The following is a 23,681-nucleotide window of genomic DNA, read 5'->3' on the forward strand; positions in this document are numbered from 1 at the left end:
TAATCCATCTATAGCCATCAGTGTTAGTTCTATGTCATTAATGATGGTTCCTATACTTGCAAGTTCATCTCTTAGACTGGCAACCGTTAGGAAGTAAGAATTCATCAATTTTTCCTTCTTTATTTGTATGTGATTTAGTTGCCTTTTCAATGCGAGAACTCTAGTTGCATTGTTGGAGTCATATGCATTTAGTAATGCATTCATCATATCAAATGTTGTTTGATGTTTCGTTAGCATGGTTACAATATCATTTTTCACTCCATCTAATATGATCTAAATGACTTTTCTATTCCCTTTACTCTAGATAGGTTTATGAGGTTCAACAATAAGTTGTTTGGATGCTGAAACAACAAATTGTTTTACATCGTTTTCTTCAAGAATCATCATGATTCTGAATTTCCAAGCGTTAAAGTGTTCTTTTCCATCAAACTTGTCCTCAGGTTTGATTGTATATGCCATTGAAGATAGGAGAATGATGCTAGATATATATCAAGTTTGATCAATTAATTTGCAGAGCTTAGGTTCGACTACTAGAGCTCTGATACCATGTAAGGTTTTTGCAAATTCTGAAGTGAATCAAACTTAAATTGTACCTTTCTAGATCTGTTGCAGATAATCTTCAATAAATAGTCTTGTTTGAATGAAATAATATAATTCTGGAAATGCTTATAAATCTTGCAATTTGTCTTAGGGCATTATTGATTAAGGAGTAGACTTCAATGTGTTGTGTGTCCTTAAAGTTCAATCACACCCACCTCTTGTACCATGACCAAAGGGCATGTCCCCTAAAGGGACATGACCCTCTCTAGGTCGGACCACACTACCTTCTAGAAATTGGCGCTCAAGGAAGATGACTAATGGTTAACTAACATAACATTTTAGTTATAGTTAGTGCATAAAAAAAATCATTTCCAAGGATCACCGCTTTAGCCAAGGTAATGTATTTAATGCCTTTAGAATGTTATACAAGGAGAGAAGAGTAATGTGCAGTTTGCACACTTAGACCGGTATGAAGATCAATGTTAGGAGTTTAACAATAGATATCAACATTATAACATGAAGTAGTCCTATTTGGAATTAGGTATGGGTATATGTTGGTATGACAATTTCTTCTGGGGGCTAGGTACATTCTGTCTACCGCTTTACAAAAGCCATATAAAAATCATAAATATAAACATATTTGCAGCCAAAAAGAGGAATTAAATTCATACTATTACATATCATTCATATGCTTGATAAAATTCTGTAAATATCTTAAATTTGAAGCATAGTATAATAATTCAATTTCAATTTGTCAAAATGTCATGACAGATGTTCATTTAAAATGCTAAAATAGTGTAATAAGTAGTCAGTGTCATTTGGAAACCAACTTTGTCTTAAATAAGCATACTGCATGTACTTGTCACTTTTATATTCAATAATCTAAGCTTAATATTATTCTATTACATTTTAGTAGGGATCAGTCAAAGAAAGAGAAGCAAACATAAGTCATTTGATGCATTGTACATGGAACCACCTTTGGCAGAATTCATTTTTGTGGCCATTAACTTTGGGATAATGACTTCATCTATGTAACCTGAACTTTGGGCCAAAGTAATTAGACTCAGGCTCGGCAAGTGTAACTCATCTCATGTCCTAGCTCGAACTCGCCAGTGACTCGACAAAGTGACAAAACCCTCAAAATTTTGAGATTTTTTACAATTTAAAGAACATTCCATGTACCCATTATTGAATAAATCTTAAAGACACAATAACATCATGAATAACAAGGTAATTTGATCACAATGCACCTCACAGGCTGATGCTATGGCTAATCAGTTATCCAGGACCTACCTTAGACGCCTTACTAAGAGGCATTTTATAGATTATATTGAGGTTGAGGTTGAGGTTGGGGATGAGGATGAGGATGAGGATGAGGACTAGGAGCCATATCTATAGTCTTGTTTTAACTTTTTGTTTGACTTAACATACGATTGGAATATTTGATGATGACTATTGATGTGTTGGATTTCATGGATTTGATATACGTTTTGATGGGTTTCATGGATTTATCATTTTATATATCTATGTTTTCTATTTCCTTCAGCTACTATTTAGTATTTAGAAATTTACCTTTGTACTTATGTAATCGATGTATGTTTAACTTTTTAAGTATGTGCATTGTGATCAAATTACCTTCTATTTCATGACATTAATGTGTCTTTAGGCTTTATTCAAGAATGGGTGCATGAAATGTTCATTAAATCTTAAAAAATTTCAAAATTTCGAGGGTTTTGTCACTTTCCCGAGTCACTGGCGAGTATGAGCTGGGTCACGAGTCAAGTTACCTTGGCCGAGTCCGAGCCGGGTCTGAGTCTCGTTACTTTGTGTTTACCACAGTACAGAAAAAGCAACTTAAAATAATAATTTCTTCGTATATTTTTATGGAGGCACAGGTAACTAGAATTTGAGCACGATGTAGTTAAATCTAGATGTCAAAGAGAAGAATGAATGCTATAAATTCTTGAGCTTTAACCTTTTCAAACGAGATAATAGATGGTTAATATGATATCTTAATGATAATGAATATCGTAAGCTGATATATGATATTTTTATGTATACTGAATTAATAATGCTATGTAATTTTGGTTCCATTGAGTCCCTTTTCTTTGGGATAGGAAAATGCATCAATGCAAATATTATCTGATTTAAGATCTACAACAATTGCTTAATTGAATGCTTAACAAATACAATTAATTCAAATCGAAATTAACATAACATAAATGTGTAGTTAGACCCGAATTATCGAAATTGATGAAATAGAACAAAAGAGAAAGAATATAGGAACACAAATAGAGGTTTGATAATGGAGTTCGTTGTGATTTGACTACATCTCGGGGCCCTCTGTAATGAGTGGATTGATCTGATTAATTCTCTAGAATAACAGTTACAAAACTCTGGCATAAATTATCCTTGATACAAAGAAGTTTCAAACAACTCCAAAACGCACAAGAACAAGCTCCTTGAAAGAACGACAAAGAGCAAAATTTCATCAAGAATAATTCTCTCTAAGCCACTATTTCTCTTCACATCTCACCCTATCTTTTTATACTAAAAACTTACCCAATTTGGTGCATAACCAAATGATTAGCAAAATCACCCATATCTCCCAATTTACCTTTATATTATTAAAATGACGGCCCGCATAATTTCGGGCTTACAAAATAATCTTAAGGATGTATCTTTAAAACAAATTTCCTATGACATCTGATTTTCACTGCTTTAGGTTAATTTAAATGCGGTTTTATCCATTTATATCATTGCATTGTTTGGTGGTCCAATGGCTGGGCTACAATTTTTGTATACGGCAGGTTGGGGGTTCAACTCCTCACCTCTCATTTTGTAGTAAACAGTTGCGGGTTGTTAACTCTTTAAATAAAAGTGGCGCTATTTTGGGCAATTCATAGATTTCATAGAGTATTGTTGTAGAGTGAGGGCTTGTAAAGTGGGGGTCACAAGTTTGACCCCCACAACTAGAAAATTTGCTTTCCTTTGTTTTTGCTTGGAGTCACATGGATCAAAATAGATGATGATTAACTTATATACATTCTTGTAAAAGTACCTCTACAACTTTTGAAATGAAACTATTTTACTTCATGCCCATAAAAACTTTGTACCTACTCAAATGCTAAATTACTAGAATCTTTTCGTGTAATGCCTTTGAAAGTAATAATCGATCAATCTTATTTATGGTTGTTTGTGTGTTAAGTTGTGTTAAGCTTGGATAGCTTTTTGTATCTTCCACTGTTCACACTAAATTCTTTGGCATGCTCTAAAGCTCATTTTTCCTTTCCAAACCCATGGTTAGTGTATGTTATGGTATACTTAAATGAATTCCACATGTGCTGCATTGCGAATCAATTATTATAGAACTTGTATTTATTTTTGCTACATAGACAAAGATACTATTGAATTGGGCCATCAATCTCCAACACCAAAATGCACGTATTTTACAAATATAACTTCTACATGCTTCTTCAAAATCTTTTTATGGTCAATCTGTCACAAGCAATTACTAAGAGCTAGATATATTGCTTGGAAAAGCTTCAAGCTTTAATGTATATCCTTGATGGTTGAAGATATTATTGTAAAATAATGAATGTGTTGTTAAACAAAAGGATCATGAATGATCTATATATACAAGATACAAGAGAATGTTTCTATAACGAAGAGGAGAGAGGAAATAGAAACATTTTTGTAAAGTGAAAAAGAAAGTTTCTATAACAAACAAAAGGATTTTGTGGAAGAGAGAGTAAATAGAAACGGGAGAGAGAGTAAATAGAAACTATCTGTTAGAAGTTGTAATCTTTCCTTGGTGTATTTATAAACCAAGGTTAGACCTTCTTCCTTTATTGTTGTAATATATTAGGATATAAGCCAAGGTATCCTAATATATTTCTTTTTTGTCCTTTTTCCACTACATCTTATTTTGTCCTCTAGTGGAATATGTGAGGACAAATATTTATTGTAATTTGTAATTTAGATTATTTCTCCTTAAGAGGAATCTCACACTTGGCCTCACACACTTATGAATGGTGGCATTCATAGACATGGGAGTTACATTCTAACTCCTCTCTCTCATCTCTATTTAAGAGATGACTCTCCTCTCTCATTTCACAATGAGGTTTCTTCCTCTTCTCAATTATTGTATGAGCATTGCTCTCTCTCTCTCTCTCTCTCTCTCTCTCTCTCTCTCTCTCTCTCTCTTCTTAGGCTTTTCATGCCTCATTCATAATGTCACAAGGGGTTTTCTTTGCTTTCCCCTTTCCAAATATCTTGTCTCATGGTGTTGGAGCTTGAAGCTTTCTCTCTCCTATTTTATGGTAATATCTTTTCATGCATTAACTCACTTAGATTCTTTCCTGGTTTTTGCTTATTTCCATATTTCTTTTTCCATTTCTAACATGGTATCAGAGCAGTTTAATGTTTGTTTTGAGTGTTTGCATGAAGGTACGATTCGAAGGAGACTCTTGAGAGAGATTTCACTAATTTTTTTTTAAATCTCTTAAGTTGGAAGAAATTGAAGTTTTTTTGGATTTGGCTGGTTTACAGCCAAACCCGTTTAACTTCTATTTGCTCTAATTTGTGCAGGTTACTTCTTATTTTCTATTAGTTTTCATCTAACCCTCTTTGGAAGGCTTGTTCTTTTTTTTGCAGTATCATTTTGTTACATTAATTTTTGTTTGAAATGTTCAAATATATATGCTAGTTTTTGATGGGTTACAACCTTTCATAACTAAACAATGTTCGGATTTTTTTTTCTTTGCATTTTGCTGCTGCCCAGATCTAAACAAATAGGCATTTTCTTGACTGGCCATCTATTTTAATTGACTGGCGCCTCAAATAGGCATTTTGACAAGGGCCAGATAACCGTGTTGGCTGTCCCTTGGCCCGTGACCATCATCTGATGCAGGGCTTTCACTCCTGCGACTGTTTCGCATGGCATTACCTCTGTCATCACTCGGCCTATTTGGACTGTTAGATACAGGACTAATGCTCCTGCGATCCTCCAATGCTGGACTATGCCTTCTAGTCCTCCTTGGACTGCGACTATAGCTTCGGCTTCTTGATCTTCTCATTCTCATTTTTAGGTAGAGGAGATGATTTTGAAGCTTTGGGTGCTCCCACTGGTCTCCAAACCCCAACCAGTGCAGTACGAGGTTCATCATGCATTTCTTCATCTACATCACTAGCAATCCTCACAGGTATAGTCTCTTTCATTTGTTTGACAGAAACCTTTCCAGATGGAATGTTTGATTCGTGGAAATGTGATGCATTGGGTGGTCGGTCCGCTGATGTCCCAACCGTTAATCGGTTTGAACCAAGACGAACAATATTATTGCTTGACATAAGCACATGCCGAATTCGGCACATAGCAGCTTGTAACTTTGCACATTCAATTTCAGTGGGCAATACTGTTCTTGGACCCATTAAAAGTCCAACACCTAGGTCATTTTCAAATTTATTTAATTGAACAGACATTCCAACTTTCGTGGAAACCAATTGGGAGATAGATGAAAATGCCAAATCTCGCTTTTGAACCACAGAAGAATTATTGCTACTCAACGGCTTCTCATACAATAGCTTTCCAGATTGCACATGTCTGTAATGCTTTTTCAACTCATGTTGGATACCTGTATCTTTCTTTATTTTACAAGTACCATTTCCTTTGCCACCATATTCAGGTTTGTGTTCAGAACTTTCCATACAAGGAGAAGGTGGTGGGGTAGCACTATAGACATAGCCATTAGAGCTTGACTGGGTATTTTGTTGTTTTCTTGAATCTGGAATCTACGGGCTCCTAAATATAGATGAAGCAATTTCACTTCTTATAGTCTCAACTGGTGTATACTCAGGAGAAAACATTATCATAGCTTCGGCTTTTGGCAGTGAATCAACTTCTCCCAGTGAAAGACCTGAGTCTGACTCCCTGCTTGTGATGATCTAGCATCTTTGTTCGAGTCTTTTTCAGTATCCTCTTTGACGAATTCTATATCCTGACTAAAACAATCTAAAGATGAAAAATCTAAAACAGGTCGAAGCCTTGGCCCGATCGTGCTCCTAATATATTACCTTTCCTCGCGTAGTGAGAAGAGGAATATTACCTATTTTTTCCTTGTCGTTGAGAACTTATGGCAGGTGTTTTTTTTAGCTAGCTATGATTTTATTTGGTTTCGTCAGTCTATTCCTGAAATCTATTATTTTTAGTAACGTTTTCTTGTCTTTTCATGCAAGATTCTTTTTCTTTTTTGAGCTCTTGACAGAGGCATCATTTGCTTTTATCATTGCCTTTTGTCAACCTATTTTTGGCATGTAATCATTCATTGCCAGACAGCTCTATATGCAATTGCAAACACAAGTATTTTAAATCTCTCTTACTCTTTTACGTGGTTTTAAGTAAAAAGGAGAAGTTAAGGATAATTTTTTACAGAAGTTCTTAGTATTAAATATTAAATCTAATTAAAGTTTTATTATTATTTATTTTACATAAAAAGTTAAGTTTTTTTATATATCCTCATTTATAATTCCTTTTTGAGGATTCTTGTCTTTGATGGTGGGCCCATCCGTTATACCTTCTCACTTGTGTTCACCTTGCATGGAGATTTTAACTGATAACTTATGTTTATTGCTCTTCCAAATACTTCTTATTTATCTCAATTATTCAGGTTTATGAGTAATCTTACACTATTGCCTTCATTATTTAATGATTTGAGTTAATTGATCTATCTGCACATGGTTGCAGTTTTATGCTTTTATAGCATTGTTCTGTGCCCATGTTGGCACTTTATGGTTTATACCATTGATATACATGATTTATATGATATTTGTTTTGAGTTGCATAGGGAGCCAATTTTTTCAAGGATAACTATGTAGGTCCCCTCAGTATAACTGATACATAGTTTCCTTATCTGGCCCATGGAGTATCCCTCCATCCTATATTGGTATGCACTCATTTTATATGGAGTTTCCCTCCATTTGATCCTATCTGTTCCATTTTGATAGGATAATATTTTTATGGAGTTTCCCTCCATGTTGTTTCATTTTTGTTCCTCAATGAAGAGGATGTTATTATTGGAGTTTTCCCCTCCAAATTCAGATAATTTGATCCAATTTGAAGGCAATATGTTGTTATATCCTCATAATCCATTCTTTTGATTATCCTAACAAAAATCATGATAATTCTACTTTGATCAGCATGTCTCTCCTTTATGTTATTTTCATATATTAATGTGATAATGATCTGCATACATTATTGCTTAGATCATGAGTCATGCATGTTATGGAGGGACGCCCCCATTAGCTTGCAGTGGGATGACTCATTAGTGGACTGTCTATATCCATGAGATTGACACAATCTTGATGCAGGTTTCATTAGTTGGCCTTGTCTGTGGTCATTTGTGCATTAGTATGTTTCTTTCATGAGAGATTTATTGCATAAAGATTGGTCATTTTGACCCATATTATGATCATTTTGAGCTTATGACTTATTTTAGATATCATGTTAACTCCATTGCATGTTGGTGAACACATTCATTTATTCTCATCTCTCTTAGTTCCTCCTTGATTAAATTATTATAACTTCATTTTTTTTACTAACTGGACAATTCAATGTAATTCTACTTGTGGATAGTTGTCTTGTTGTTCTCTTTTTTTTCAGGTGATCCATCAAGGAACCTTCTCGATTTTTCACATATGAAGATGTGTCTATGCTTCCTCATTCAAAGGACTCATGTACTTCTCTTGGATCTGCAAATATACCATATGGCTTGAAGACAATCAAACTACTTCATATTGAAGATTAAGTTGCAGATTTTTGTAAATTATGGGTTTAATACTCTTTGATGTAATTTCACCAAGTAAAGATTAAAGGGGGGTGTTAGAAGTTGTAATCTTTCCTTGGTGTATTTATAAACCAAGGTTAGACCTTCTTCCTTTATTGTTGTAATATATTAGGATATAAGCCAAGGTATCCTAATATATTTCTTTTTTGTCCTTTTTCCACTACATCTTATTTTGTCTTCTAGTGGAATATGTGAGGACAAATATTTATTGTAATTTGTAATTTAGATTATTCCTCCTTAAGAGGAATCTCACACTTGGCCTCACACACTTATGAATGGTGGCATTCATAGACATGGGAGTTACATTCTAACTCCTCTCTCTCATCTCTATTTAATAGATGACCCTCCTCTCTCATTTCACAATGAGGTTTCTTCCTCTTCTCAATTATTGTATGAGCATTGCTCTCTATCTCTCTCTCTCTCTCTCTCTCTTCTTAGGCTTTTGATGCCTCATTCATAATATCACAAGGGGTTTTCTTTGCTTTCCCCTTTCCAAATATCTTGTCTCATGGTGTTGGAGCTTGAAGCTTTCTCTCTCCTATTTTATGGTAATATCTTTTCATGCATTAACTCACTTAGATTCTTTCCTGGTTTTTGCTTATTTCCATATTTCTTTTTCCATTTCTAACACTATCTAATATTGTAATACCCTCCCTTAATGGTCAATTTATCTTCGAAAAACATAAATTTGCATGTCCTCAAAAAGCGTAAAAGGTAGCCTCGGGTTGATTAGAGAGATCTGCATGTTTTGCAATGTTGGCTTGTGGTTGGGATCCACACTACTTCTACTGATTAGAAGCAATGTGAGTCTTGCATTCTTGGATCACATGACCAAATTTGTGGCAGTAGTTGCACCGGATTAGCTTCTTCTTGGAGCTATTCTGAGACTGAGCATATGACTGAGATGGGCCTTTATCCTTGTTAAAGGATAGGATTGAAAAAACTTGTTCAGAGGAGGATGAAGGAGCATTGCTGCCAAACTATTGTTTCCAATGGTCTTGTTGTAGAAGTGCGGTGCACACAAATTTGGAAATTTGAGGTCAACATTAATTGCAATAATGTTGAGTGTCTTAATAAAGTGCTCATAGGATGATGGTAGACTTTTCAGAGTAATGACCACCATATCCTCTTCCTCCATTGTACAACTAATGGCCTCAAGCTTATCTCTGATGTCTTTAATATTTAGAAGATGTTTTTGTAAGGACATGTGCTAATCCATAATAATAGAGAATAGTTGATTCTTTAAAAAGAAGGCTTTGCTTTTATTTGATGTCTTGTAGAGATCCTTCAGTGTTGTCTAGATTTTTGCAACTGTATTGCTAGACGACACTTGAGGTAGCTGATCAGTAGTAAATGAAAGCTTAATAAGCATAACCGCTTCACGATTATGCTTATTAAACTTCTCTTGAGTAGCATCAACTATGGTAGGATAAGTCTTGGTAGCTAGAACAAGCACTTCAAGGTGACGGTACTTGAAGATCGTCATCATTCTCTACTTCCAGGTGTTGTAGTTCTTTCCTTTGAATCAGTTACTGCCTTTTGAGAGAAGATTGGTGAGAGATGCCATGGCACGTTTTTTGATGTAAAAAACATAAATATCAGAAATGGCATGAGGTTCGAGGCAAATCAACGAAAGACCCAAAAAATTTGAAGAGACTCGGATAAGAGCTCAAAAAACCTAGATAGAATTTGCTGTTAGATTTTGATTCGACTGGCGTGAAAATCAAGGCATAGAAAACTATGCACCTAGAAAAAAGTGAGACTAACCCAATTGAGATCTAGAAAAACTCACCATGAATATGCAAAGCTTTTGTTAATTCGACATGGGAATGGAGGGTTTTCATAAAACCTTATTCAGATTTAAAAACTTGAAATTTTTTGCAGAGGTCTTGAATAGAGGGTGTATTTGAAAAAAGGGAGATTTTAATCCATGCAAGGGGTCGTGTTAGCCAAAGTATGTAGAAGTCGTGAGAAAGGTTTGAGAAGTGTTGTGTTTGAGCAAAAACGTAGCAGAAAAACACTAAAAATAGCAACGAAACTCATGCATTTTGTAGAAAAAGAGACTATGGGTGAATAAAAAAAGGTTGCAGAAGACCAAAAAACGCCTAAGCTATTGATAAGAAACAAGAAAAATGCAACAAGAAGTTAGAGACACATTTGCAACAAGAGGAAGATGTACACAATCTTGAGGAACAAAAGTGATTTTAATGAGCTGTGATTTTGCACAAAGAAAATTGCAAAAAAAATCGGACACCGAAACCCTAGTTGGGTTTGGAGGGAAAAAAAAGGATGCAAGTTTTGAACACACTTGCACAAAAATTTCGAAAATTTTGAACTATAATTTCAAAAAAGAAATTAAAGTTTTTCAAAGAGGCCAAGAATTTGCTTTGATACCATATTATGGTAAAATAATGAATGTGTATCAAAGCAGATTGATGGGATTTCATAAATATAGGTAAATGTTTTAAGAAAAAAATTGAGCCTCTTCTAATCTGGAATTTTTTTTAGAAATTTGTTTTTCGATTTTTTAGAAATAAAAATCGTTTGGAGGTATTTTATGGAACTTTTGTGGTTAGTGTTCGGAGATTTTTATTGGAAATCACAAGCTTGGTTAAGGGTTTTGATCCCACGATTTCTTAGTTGTAGCAAAAGTCTATTTTTTTAGGGTTGCATGTACTTGCATGTTTGTTGCATTTGCTGGTTTACCATGCAAACTCTTGTGTCGCTCTCGAAAATTTTTCTAATAAGTTTTCATAATTTTCTCCTTAAAGAATTTTTGGTGGGTTTTCATAATTTTTCCCCTTAATTTTTTAATGGGTTTTCATAATTTTTCCCTCAAAAATTCTTATGGGTTTCTATAATTATAACCTTAAAATATTTTCATTTTGTGATTCGCAAAGTTGCATGGGATTCCTTGGTGTATAATCTTTTCCTAAAAATTGAAGCTTTTGTATTGTTTGGTTTTGACTTATTTTTCACCTCAAAAATCATGTTGGGTTTTGATCAATTTTTCACCTCAAAAATTGTGCTAGGTTTTCGTCAAATTTTCTCCTAAAAAATTGTGGCTTTTTGCAGTTTGTTTTAGGGTTTGCTAGTTTTTCCTCAAAATTGAGCTAGTTGTTCTCAGGCTTTGTCTCTATCTCCAGGGAAGAGCAACTTTGTTATCCAACATCACATCGGATGTTTTGTGATGATTTCTGGTAAGATGTTTTGCTGGTTTTGGAGGGTTTGTGGCAGACTCATCTCAGTGGCAGAGTCAGTTGCAGGCTCGTCTCATTTTGCAAAGCATTTTGAAGAAGAGGCACCCTTCTTTATTCTTTTTTGGACAGATTTTGGCTTCTTGGTCATTAATAGTTTGCAGATCCAGTGAGGGTCTCAACAACAGTAGAATGTTTTGTAGAATTTGTGACCAAAAGATAGTAGTTAGACAATGACTATTAAGGGATGATATTAGAATATTATAATGTTTCTTTAATGATCATCTTAGTCTTTAGTTTATTAGGTAGTTTCTATCTGCGTATTTAGTTCACTATTGTTTCTTTTAGAAACATCATCTTTGTAAATCTATATAAGGAGCTTTCATCTCCTTTGTTTAATACAATTAAAACAACATCTGCTTTGTTTGATACAAAATTTTTGAGCACACCTAGGCAAAGGATGTTGAAAATCTTACGAGTCTAAACATTTCATGAAGAAATTAAAGATTTTCAAAACCTATTTTGAAAAACAACTCAGAAAATTTCAATAATGAAATTATTATTTTTCGAAAATTAGCTCTGATACAATATTATGGTAACTTAATGAATGTGTTATTAAACAAAGATCATGAATGATCTATATATACAAGATACAAGAGAATGTTTCTATAACGAAGAAGAGAGAGGAAATAGAAACATTCTTGTAGAGTGAAAAAACAATTTTCCATAACGAATAGAAAGAGTTTATGGAAACATTACAAAAAGAGTGACTATTAGAAAAATACGGAAGATAGAGTAAATAGAAACTTTCTAATATTGTGATAGAAGATGAGGTTAGGCTCATATATGGCTTGAAACTAATGTCACAGTCTAACCCTATTCTCATTAGAAATTATACTATATCTGAGATGAAAAAATGAATTCTAGAATCTAAAAATCATTTGAGCAGAATGAGTTATGAAGCTGTGTCTCACAACCAGGTTCTTTTCATAAGCCTTTCCAGACTTATTTGATCTCCACCTCTGTGTATGTAGATTAACACAGTATTTCACTTAAGTTGGAGAAGAACCATTTTAGTTAAAATCAAGATAAATTTGTAAGAAATTCTCGTATGCTAATTTTTAAAGATTGTTCACAGGTGATTGCTGATTTTGACATGACACTTACAAAATGCTGGGTTGATGGCAAGCGTGGACAGAGTTAAGTGTTTAATCCTGTTTATCCATAATGAAGTTCTTGATTTAACAATCTGTGTACATGTGTGGTGCTTATTCTAGTTTGAATTTGTCAATAGGCAGTCATGCTCTCTTAAAGCAGGGGAATAGTGATTATGACCTCAGGCGGCAACAGCTATATGATTATTACCGTCCATTAGAGGTCTGTCCTACAATTGCCATTGATGAGAAGACAAAGCTTATGGAGGAGTGGTAAGATTTATTTTAATGATGTATTGTGTTTCACATATATCTTTTACTTCTGACCACATGGATTCAGCTTTGCACTTGCCTTGATCTCACATTTGGGAATTTTGGAAAACTTGAAAATTGAAATGTATCTATGGCTTTTGTTCTCACATTTGGGATTTTAGTAAGCTCACAAAATAAAATGAATCTCATGGTTTTTTACCATAATTATGGTTGTTTTCATTCTATTGTCACCAGTATTTTGTCTAGCTGATGTGAGCTGGTGCTGCCACATTTGTTGCATTCAATAGCAATTGTTGAATATATATATATATATATATATATATATATATATATATATATATATATATATATATATATATATATATATATATATATAAGTGCAATAGTGCACTTTTCTAGACAGTGATTAATTCTGATGTTATTCTGATGTCATTATGACCACATGATATTGGCATGATGTGAGCAATTCGTTTTATGTGCCTTTAAAACTGCTGATATTGGCTATTTGACTTGTGATATCAGCAACCTATGTTGTCAACTAAAATTAAATTTCTTTTCTAGGAATCAATGTAGTACTGGCAGAGATGAATTGTGTTTGAATAAATGTTGTTTCACAAGTATAGTTTGACGCCTGTTGATGCTTGATTGTAAAATGTGTTTTTCAAGGTTATTGACTTTAAGATTACTCTTGGACTGCAATTTTTTTAATGAATTGCTTTTGTACTATTTTGCTACTTTTTAAAAAAAATTTTTTTTAGTATAAAAGCCTTTGGGCCAAATTAAATCTTGTTGGCAGCATTTTGGCTAAACAATAAGCCATTGGTCGCTAATAGAAGGCTTTTGGGGATAAATGTAAAACCTTGTAAAAATAATGGAACAACAAGTGTATCTTGCTACGATGAATTCAAAGAGACGTGTTGGCTAGAGAAATAAATCAGTGGGTTTTGATGGCAAAGAATGCTAGGTATGTGCCTTTATGGATGAGGTCGGACGATGATCACTAACAGAAATTTTTAGATCTTTCTAGTTATTTACTGAGATTTATAGCACGTAAAGTTTCTGCTGCTTAAACTTTCAGCCTTATTCTTGAATGTGTTGTTAGTAGCCTGGCCTGTGGGGAGAACTATCATGCCATAGTGGAAAATTAAAAGAAACTTAGTTGTATCTTGAATCTTAAAGGAACTTGAAGAGACAAGCTGGTTAGATAAACAAACTAGGGGAGCTACAATGGTGAAAGATGCCAAGGTGTGCTCATTTATTGATGATGTTTGGTGATGAACAATACCAGAAATTTCCAGATTTCAAGTAACTCATTGAAATTCATAGAATTCCCAGGTACAAGGTGTACCCATTTATGGTGATGTTAAATGATAATTAGTAACAACAAAATGTAGATTTTCAAGCAATCCATTTAGATTCATAGACTGTTAAGTTTCTGCCTCTCAAATTTTGAGTGTGATTTCTTGAATGCATTGTTTGTAGCCTTGTATTTGTGATGGTTATCAAACTTTCCATGGTGTATGGGATTCATTCCAATGTGACATTCTTCAACTCCTGGGAAAGAAAGAAATGTCTTGCCAATCCAAGTAACAAAAAGGCCCAAGGGTCATTACTTAATATAGAGTATTTGTAGATCAAAATCAATCTGACTAGAAGACTTGGGGAGCCAAAAGTAAGTGATTATTGAATATTTCCCTTCAAAGTTGAAATTTTGATTCCAGGATAGAAAATGAGTAGGTGCAATGACAAGTAGGTTTATATTGTCCAGAAGGGAATAAAAGCAGTGAACATGCTGTATCTGTTCTCAAAATAGATTATAGCTTTACATTGTACATCTATTGTTTTCCTAACCAAATATGAGTTTGTTAAAATTGGAATAAAGGAGGATAAAACCTTTCTCAGATTCATCATGCGCTTTGTTTTGGGAATTATTATCTCAAGCTGGGAGGCTTTCAAGTTTATAACTTTATACATATAATCCACATCTCCAATCCAATTTCGCATTGCGCATTTTGCAAGAAAATCCACAACGTTATTACTTTCTTGACGGGATGTGAACACTGTAATGTTTAGCTTGTTGCCTTTTTCTTAACTTTCAGAGTGGTAACTAACAAAGTTTTGGAAGCTTGATAGAAACCATGTCAAAGGAGCTCAGAATCTGAGAAATTGATTAACATTGTTTCTCATTGCTAGTTAATATTCATTTTTATTATGACTGGTGCAGTGAAAGGTGGTGTCAGGTGTATGTATGCCAGTTGTATTAATTTTAGAACTTGTTCACCTTGTAGTATTTACTATTTGGGAGGCCTTCAAGTTCTTAAGTTTAATCCACTTCTGAACTCCAGATTTGCATTGCACATTTTGCAAGAAATCCACAATCTTTTTGCTTTCTTTATGGGATGTGAACACTATAATGCATAGCTTATTGCCATTTTCATAACTTTCACAATGGTAACCAACAAGTTTTTGGAAGCTTGACAGAAACCTTGTCAAAGGAGGCCAGAATCTGAGAATTAATTAACACTGTTTTCCATTTATAGGTCATATCATTTTTTATTACTTGGACAGGGTAGTAAAAGTTGGTGTCAGGTGTATGTATGCCATAGTTACTGGACTTGTCTTGGCTAGTTCCGAGTCGAGTGACCCTGGCTGAGTCCCAGGGGCTCGGGCTCTCTAGAAAATCAGCCTAGGCAAGATTCCTCAAAATCCTTGTTTTCGCCAAGTCTGGAGCTGGGTTATTAGCCTTCCCGAGTCCATGCCAAGTCTAAGTCCGCGAACTATGATGTACACTATTTATATTAATTCTTTAATTGTTGTTCACCTTGTAGTGTGTACTATTTTTGCAAGGCTAAGATAATTATTATCTTATTAAAAACGATTTCACTTGTAGACTACCTTGCTGCTATTCTGTCCAATCTGTTCATGTGCATGCAATATTCTATTGAGAATATACACAACTACTAAACAGAACTTAAACACGAACTAGAGAAACTAAAATAACATGGATTGCAAACAAACAAAAAACAATATGATCAAGTACAATAAATTAAATGGAAAAATAGTTAAACAGGTTCAACTTCACATATTCTTCTTACAGAAAAGAATAAATACTAATCAGTTATAGTCTGTGCTACATATTATTTATAGGCCTTTTATTTGTATTTTGAGAATCTTATCAATTTGTTATTGTGGAAGATGGCGTAAGAGCTCACCTTGCTGGTGTTTGTGGCTTGATTGTTGATTTTGGAACCTAGAGAAGGGTTTCTGTGAATGGGTTTTATTTCATATTTCACACACACAAAAAAACAATGTTATTTAGATTTATGTTAAGCATGATGTGATGATGATATTAAGAATGAGTGTCTTCCTTGACAAGGGCAGGTGGGAAAAAACTCATGCACTCCTTGTTGAGGGTGGTTTGAATCATGCAGCTATAAGGGACTCGGTTACAAATTCGGCAATTGGCTTTCGGGATGGTGTGACTCAGTTGTTTGAGATCCTTGAGGTGGAGACCTTGTCTCTTCCATGTGGTTAGCATGTTTAATGAATTTGAAGGTTGCCATTTGTATTTTTGGAGTAGTTGATACATTTTGGTTTGTCTGTTGCAGAAAATTGGGGTGCCTGTTCTGATATTTTCAGCAGGTCTTGCGGACATTATTGAGGAGGTAATCTGATATAGATGTTTAATTTTTTTTACATTTAGACTATAATTATGAGCTGAAGTGATCGAGAAAGCGATTCTTGCATAAGAGATCTTTTTCGGTTTTTTGCAGTTTGTGGATATTATTTTGTTGGATTTTGTGAAAGTGTTATCACAAATAACTGACTCACTGCAAAACCTGCTTTTGCCAGGTTATGCGGCAGAAACTTCACAGAAATTTCAAGAACGTCAAGGTGGTTTCTAATCGCATGGTTTTTGATATCCATGGCAACCTTGTTGGGTTTAAAGGTACAGTTCATATTAGGTGTTAGCATCTAATTTAATCATATTTCAAGCTAGACATGTATGCAAAGAATAAGTTTGCTAATAAGAGAAAACTGCTGGGATTAGTGTAAAGGCCTGGGAAAGCAAAGGTCTATATTTTTGCATTTTATTATCACTCAGCCATGTAAGGTCATTATCTATTTTTATTCCCTAGTCAATCTTTTTGATTTTCTATCTTTAATTTGTTTCTATTTTGCACTCAATCACTGTAATGTGGAGGTGTGGATGCAAGTTTAATATAGGTGGTTGTTCAAATATACTTTGTATGCTGGATGTCTGTTGCTTCATCTTTGTGTTTCTATATTACGTTCTGATGTAAATTTATGTATAATTAAAATAATAAAAGGGATGCATAGATGCAAGCTTGGTATAGACTGTTATGGTGAATTGAGTGTTTTGTTTGATTGTTATAATATATTTTTTAGGTTGGATACCTGTTGCTTCATATTTATATTTTCATATTATATATTGATGTGAATTGATAGATTACTGAACAGGCAAGACGATCCATGTATTGAACAAGAATGAACATGCTCTTGAAATGGCTGCTCCAGTTCATGAGAAATTGGGCAACAATAATGGGCTTGAAAGTGATGCCAATGTCGCTTTTGTTGTTAAGGATAGAACAAATGTTTTGCTACTAGGGGATCATATTGGAGATCTTGGCATGTCTGATGGTCTGGACTATGAAAATCGTATCTCAGTTGCATTCTTGTATGTTCTTTATTGATTTCAATTTTTCGTAGATAGTTCTGTGTGCTTTTTCTATCTAGCATTGTTTTTACCTTTTTTAAGTCTACTTAATATTTTTCTTTTTCCAGAAATGAGAATGTTGAGAAATCGATGGATATTTATAAGCAGGCATATGATATTGTCTTACCGGTAGGTTGTTCTGTTGTACAGTTTACTACAGGTTTTTCATTGCTCATGTGTTCTTGCCTTGTTTGTTTGCCTTATGACATTTAACATGTTTTTGATTGTTTGGCTATAGAATGACGCACCCATGTGGGAAGTTGTGAACCTGGTAAAGGATCTGTGTTCATAAGTCCGTCGGTCAAATGTGGTTAAGATACAAAACTACACTTTAACATCCTACTTATATAGGTCAGTCAATTATTTCAGAAGATAGGATGGCAGTAACTGGAGCAGTTGATTTTTTATGAAATTTGTCATATACTTAGTTTCAGTTGAAGGGTGAAATTCTAATTTTGTAGGTCAATTTAGCTTTCTGTCATCTGTTTTGACACATCTTGTAATTGCAGATTGACAATCTTGCACGTTGATGATTTGCTTGGACTAGTGGTCTAACTAAAAGCAACAGATCCGGAATCATTTAAAAAATTCCTCGTGAAGGTTAATTTTGTATCAGAAAATGACTTCCAAATTTTTATATCCCTATTCTTTACTTGGTACATAAATTTGTTCTTAAACATTAATTTGAATGTAGCACGAGAGATTTTTTGTTTGTTTCATAAATAACTTGCAAATATTTCTTGTGTTGCAATTGTGTTCCGAGCTTGCTTGATAATCTTGCTTTTGCTTTTGTCATTAATATTTCTATAAATGAGCAATTGTAAAGCATTGAAATTTTTAGTGTTGTCGCGAAGGAGGAGGTTGTATCATATGATATCGAAAGACTAATTTAGAAAGAAGAAATTATTTAATATCAAAAGCAAGTGAGAAATCAATACACTATAAATTAGTATTTGACAATCAAAATGCTCATTTTTCCCGCTAAAAGAAAATCTCATGTTATTTAGACATCAATAGCAAAGCTAGAATGGGAATTAAAAATCTCTAATTAATCAATTTATACTAATACCAAGTTTAAAATAATGATAGTTTTATTAGTTGGAATTCATGTTCTGTAATATATGTACAGGGGCTTTGCATGGATTCTGACAGGCCCATGATAAGATGAAGCAAATCAATGGAAGTCCCAACAAGTTTACATATAATCCTAGTAATTAAACACAATCTGTACAAATTACTGGGTGATTTCATTTTTGCAGAATTTATATGAATCCCATCAAATAACGTGTTGGGATTCAATATTGCAAGTGGATGTTGAGTACCATTTTGATTTTTTTTTGCAAAAGATAACCGTTATAATTGCTTTTCATGCATATGTACCTGATTGTCATTTTGGGTCATAGGATATGTTTCAAGTGTTTATTGCCTTTCATTTAGTATATTCATGCACCTCAGGTTGTCAGTTTGAAGTTTCGAGTCATTTGATGAGGTGTTGTTTTGAGCACTCGACAAATTTTCTTTTTTGCCTAATTGTCAAACATTGTTTATAGGGCTAGGTTGCATTCGAATATCTAGACTTTGTTAAGTGTCATGACTTGCCATTTTAAAAATGTTTATTATGCATATTAGAGAACCTATGTTTCAGATTTCAAGTCATTTTGACATGTATAAGTCAATTTTGGCTATTTAACACTTTTACTCTAAGAATGAAGCCTTAGTGTGTGATGTTTAAGCCACCTGGTTTCGATAGGGTTTTAAGTTTCTCAAAGTTGGCTATTTATCTTTGACATGATTTTGTGCTTTGCACACTAATATGAAAATCTTTGTTTGACAGTGAATATTTTAAGACTCGTTGAACATTTTCAAGAAATGATCATATTATTGTGTTGTAGTCATAAATGACATCCTATGTTTGCAATTTGAAGCCCTAATGAATCTATTTGATAAGTTCTCCAAGTTGATTGTATTTTCAAAAACTTAAAATTGATCAGTTGTCTATTATGATAGTATATTATTTGCTTTGTTTAACCAGCTATAATTTTGACCCTATTGATCGAAATAAGGAAATTTTTTCACCATTTTATTTTAGGGGTCAAAGAGATGTTATGTCTCAGATTTGAGATTATGATGAATCTGTCTGATTAGTTTTCAAATGTGATTCCAAATGCAACTTTTAAGGTTTTGCTCCAGTTCAGATTCACAGATTGATTGGTAGCCTTGTTCGGGATGTTATAAATTGAAAATCATGATAGGTATGCCTGAACCAATGATACACCTAGATTCTACTCTGAAAATACTTGAATTGTGCCAATTTTCAAATCTTCACGAATCTGTTTACACACTTTTCTGAATCCATTCCATATGCAAAAATATTTGTTTTGATAAGTTGCCTAGTCTTGAAAGTTTCAGTAGCCAACTTCAGTCAGTTGCCAAATTTGCCCAATTAGTCATTACGAGCCCAACTCACAGACTTATATTCTCTATGTCAAAGTGAACCTATGTCCTAAGTTGTGAATTCCCAAGCGGTTGTTTGACTAGGCTTTAAAGTCAAAATAAAATGCACTTTTCTAAATCTGACACGTTGTTTGCATGATTGGTTTGAAAATGAAACTTTGACAGTAATATCTTTTGATTGGAAAATCTTTCTAAGACAAAATTTGGCAAATTGAAAGTGTACACCAGAGAATATGAATGCAAAGTGACAACTCCCGTTCAAGTGTGTGGGTTAGATTTAAAGCCAGTTCTAGGGCTCGTCGACACATAATTGACGCTTCTAAGAAAAGTTAAGAAATGATTCTTAATGATCAACTAGTGATCAAACTTGGTTTTAGTTAGTGCAAGAAGACTGGTTAGAGCGTCCTCAGAGGATTTGGGTATTTGATAACAATTTTGTTTTTGTTTGGCCTGCATTAGACCTAATTGGTACCTAATCTTCAAAGGTGATGATTTTGCCTATTGTTTAAATCGTTATTCATCCAAGCTTCTAATCAACAATGTGAGAGGTGGGATCCTTATTTTAAGTTGCAAGATCAAGGTGCAAAGTGAGAAAGCGTTGGTGTCTTTTAATGCAAAGGGATTATTGTGTCCAAATTGTGTTTCTATTGATGCTCTCGAGAATATATTTTGATGTCAAAGATAAGGGTGGTGTTTTATTTGCTAAAGATTGAATGACCAATGTAAAAGGGCATTCATATGCACACATCATCAATCAAGGCTAAATGTGGTGAAACGTCGTGCTAACTCCCATGGATCACATGAATGGATGAATGTGATTCAGATTTTTGTCGGTCCAAAAGTGATCTTAGTTTTGTGTATATTGTGAGATATAACGTGGTGTTGATTTATATTTATGATCCATAGATTAGAGAGGAATACCAACGAATCCTATCTCTGCCAGTATGGAGTGGATTTACATGGCCAATGCAAAATCAAAGTAGCGATAATGAAGAGCCATCGATCAGAGATAAGATTGAGTGACTCCCATGCCAGTTTGTAAATTTTAGTGGGAACGGACGAATTTGGAGCTCCATTTTTATGTAGGCCTGCAATGAAGAAATTGTTTACATTCTTGCGGGGAAGTTGATCCTGTGAGCCGCTAGTCAAAGATGAGAATAACGTGTGAAGCATGAGGATGTCCGATTACATGAATGAATGTGCCATATTGGAACATAGTGATTGCAATGAACACCATTAGGATAACAAAATGGATTGTTTAAAATATAAACTATGTTCCATTATATCGTGATAGCCGTGTCCAAATTGCCAGGCGCGTATGAATTGTTATGATGGAATATGATTTGCACACTATGGGGAGATATTACCCACGCAGATTTGTTTGGAACGACAAATAAATGATGAACACTGCCCAGTTAGAATGAGAGCCTCCGTTTTGAACTTTCTTCCCAATTTGCACAAAACAAGAATGTGTGAAAACGACACGATTTTGGGCATCTATTCATTTTGGAGATATGAATTTGGAGCGAACTGGAAACCAAGAAGGTAGTGGCGCAACACCTAATTGTGACTGTTCCAAAAATTTAGAGCCTCTATATTGGATTCATTTCCTCGTCTGCTAGCAGAGGCATTGAGGATGCATTGATGGAGACAATCAAATCCTATATGTAGTTATCACTTGTAAAGGACTGATCAAAATGGAAAATAGCAGAGAGCATTGGAAATTCCAGTATCAAGAGGCGCGAGTCTAATTGTTAGCTTGGAAATGGAAGCCCAAATAGGAGAATTGGATGTGAAAATAAGTTAGTGTTGAAAGTAGAAGGATGGCAGGGTGTTGTTTTCAAATGATAGCAGGGGTCTCATGTCAGAATTGGCATTGAGGAGATGAGAGTGGAAAAGGAAATATGTGTCAAGTTCCATAAAAACCCTGTATGAAGTCCATGGAAAGCAACAATATAACAGAGAAAATGTATGATTGTTTTTGCCCATATTTGACCACATGCCATTATAAATCTACAAAAGAACCCATGTTTGAGTAGTGATGAATAAAAGATATCATCTCTTTTTAAATCTTCTGTGGGAAACATGACAATATTCTTAGGTGTGAAGGGTGTATTTGAAAGAATGTGCTCAAGATGTTTATCCCACATAGGTGGGGTTTGAGACTTTTCACCTATTTTTCTATGCCAACACACAATATATAGTTGTTTAAACAGTGAGTGCCTTTTGAGACACAAGATTCTTGCGTGCGGGACCCATGCTATGAAATGCAACTTGATGATGATGTGGACTGACAGATAATGAAATTTTGTTCAACACCCACATGGACATGATTGCACAATTAGCGGGTGAATATAAAGGTGGCACGTGGCACACAAGTTAGAGGCAATGCAACAACGCAAGACTAGTTGCAAGGGGCAGAGGCTTAAACCATAGGCAAGGTTTCGAAGTTGCACAAATAGTTAATTGCGACATCTCCACAGTTTCCAATAGTCAGCGGTTAGAAGTCTTGAAGTCACGACTAAGAAGTTGCACAAATAGTTAATTGCGACATCTCCACAGTTTCCAACAGTCAGCGGTTAGAAGTCTTGAAGTCACGACTAACCACTAGCGGTTGGTTGTGGCTTCACAATGCTTAATGAAAATTCAAGATTAGGGGTTGCGAACTTGCGCCAATGCTTTGAGTGCCACTTCTCCAGTGTACAATTGTGTGATGAAGGAGTACTGAAAGTTGAGTTCAAGATTGTTGAGAGAAAAGGTTTAACTTGTTTCGTAGATTTTCCAAGAAATTTCAGAATTGAATGGATCAAGGTTGAGAGAAAAGGTTTAACCTGTTTCGTAGATTTTTCAAGAAATTTCAAAATTGAATGGATCAAGGTTGTGCTGAGAAGAATTCATGATATGGAGTTATGGCTAGAGAATGAGACAATCAAGATCACAAAGAAGATAATACATATTGTCACTGGTTACCCAACATTTGAAAAGAAGAAGATAATGTGTTGTCAAAGCAAAGAAGCTATCGAGGAAAATACCAAGGTCGAGTGGAATGGACATGGGATGTCTATTTCTACCATCACTTATCCATTAATCGAATTTGTAGTGAGAGTAATCTCTCATAAATTTTATTAGTCAAGCCAATTGAATAGTGTATCGTGTATGGAAGTTGATTAGGCATGAAAGATTATGATGAAAGATCATGAATATGATCTTATCGAGTTACAACAGTTGTAACTAGCAAAGAACTTGGTATCAATCAGGAAAGGAAAAAATTCAATGTATAAGTTTGGATCATTGATTATGTGTATTTTCTTCTTCTTTACTCAGAGTCATTTTCCAACTGTTAGAAATGTGATATGGTGATGTAGAAGCATCCTGGGTATAAGAGAAATCTTGCGTCACCCAAAACTATTTTTATTTTCAATCTTTCTATTTTAAATATAGAGTAGTAGACAATGGGGTTGTTATTTCTGGGAAATTGCAATTT

The 23,681-nt window shown here is 34.3% G+C and overlaps 1 protein-coding gene across 2 annotated transcripts in view; it reads left to right on the forward strand.

The window, feature by feature from the left end:
• The window catches only part of LOC149552879 (5'-nucleotidase / magnesium ion binding protein), a 67,709-nt gene extending 49,230 nt beyond the window's left edge, over window positions 1-18,479 (forward strand). Inside the window, exons 3-11 of one of the 2 annotated variants that reach the window (XM_089788420.1) lie at window positions 12,717-12,777; window positions 12,873-13,005; window positions 16,387-16,510; window positions 16,614-16,670; window positions 16,858-16,954; window positions 17,488-17,704; window positions 17,812-17,872; window positions 17,982-18,094; window positions 18,253-18,479. In XM_089788420.1, coding sequence (XP_089644546.1) covers window positions 12,717-12,777; window positions 12,873-13,005; window positions 16,387-16,510; window positions 16,614-16,670; window positions 16,858-16,954; window positions 17,488-17,704; window positions 17,812-17,872; window positions 17,982-18,035 — 804 coding nt within the window. In that variant the 3' untranslated portion in view covers window positions 18,036-18,094; window positions 18,253-18,479. The remainder of the gene's footprint in view (window positions 1-12,716; window positions 12,778-12,872; window positions 13,006-16,386; window positions 16,511-16,613; window positions 16,671-16,857; window positions 16,955-17,487; window positions 17,705-17,811; window positions 17,873-17,981; window positions 18,095-18,252) is intronic. The other variant, XM_089788421.1, reaches the window with a different exon arrangement.
• Window positions 18,480-23,681: the final 5,202 nt, after the last annotated feature.

Source organism: Cupressus sempervirens, chromosome 6 (assembly GCF_028749045.1).
Source record: "Cupressus sempervirens isolate cs-2001-9-10 chromosome 6, ASM2874904v1, whole genome shotgun sequence".
Classification (NCBI taxonomy): Eukaryota; Viridiplantae; Streptophyta; class Pinopsida; order Cupressales; family Cupressaceae; genus Cupressus; species Cupressus sempervirens.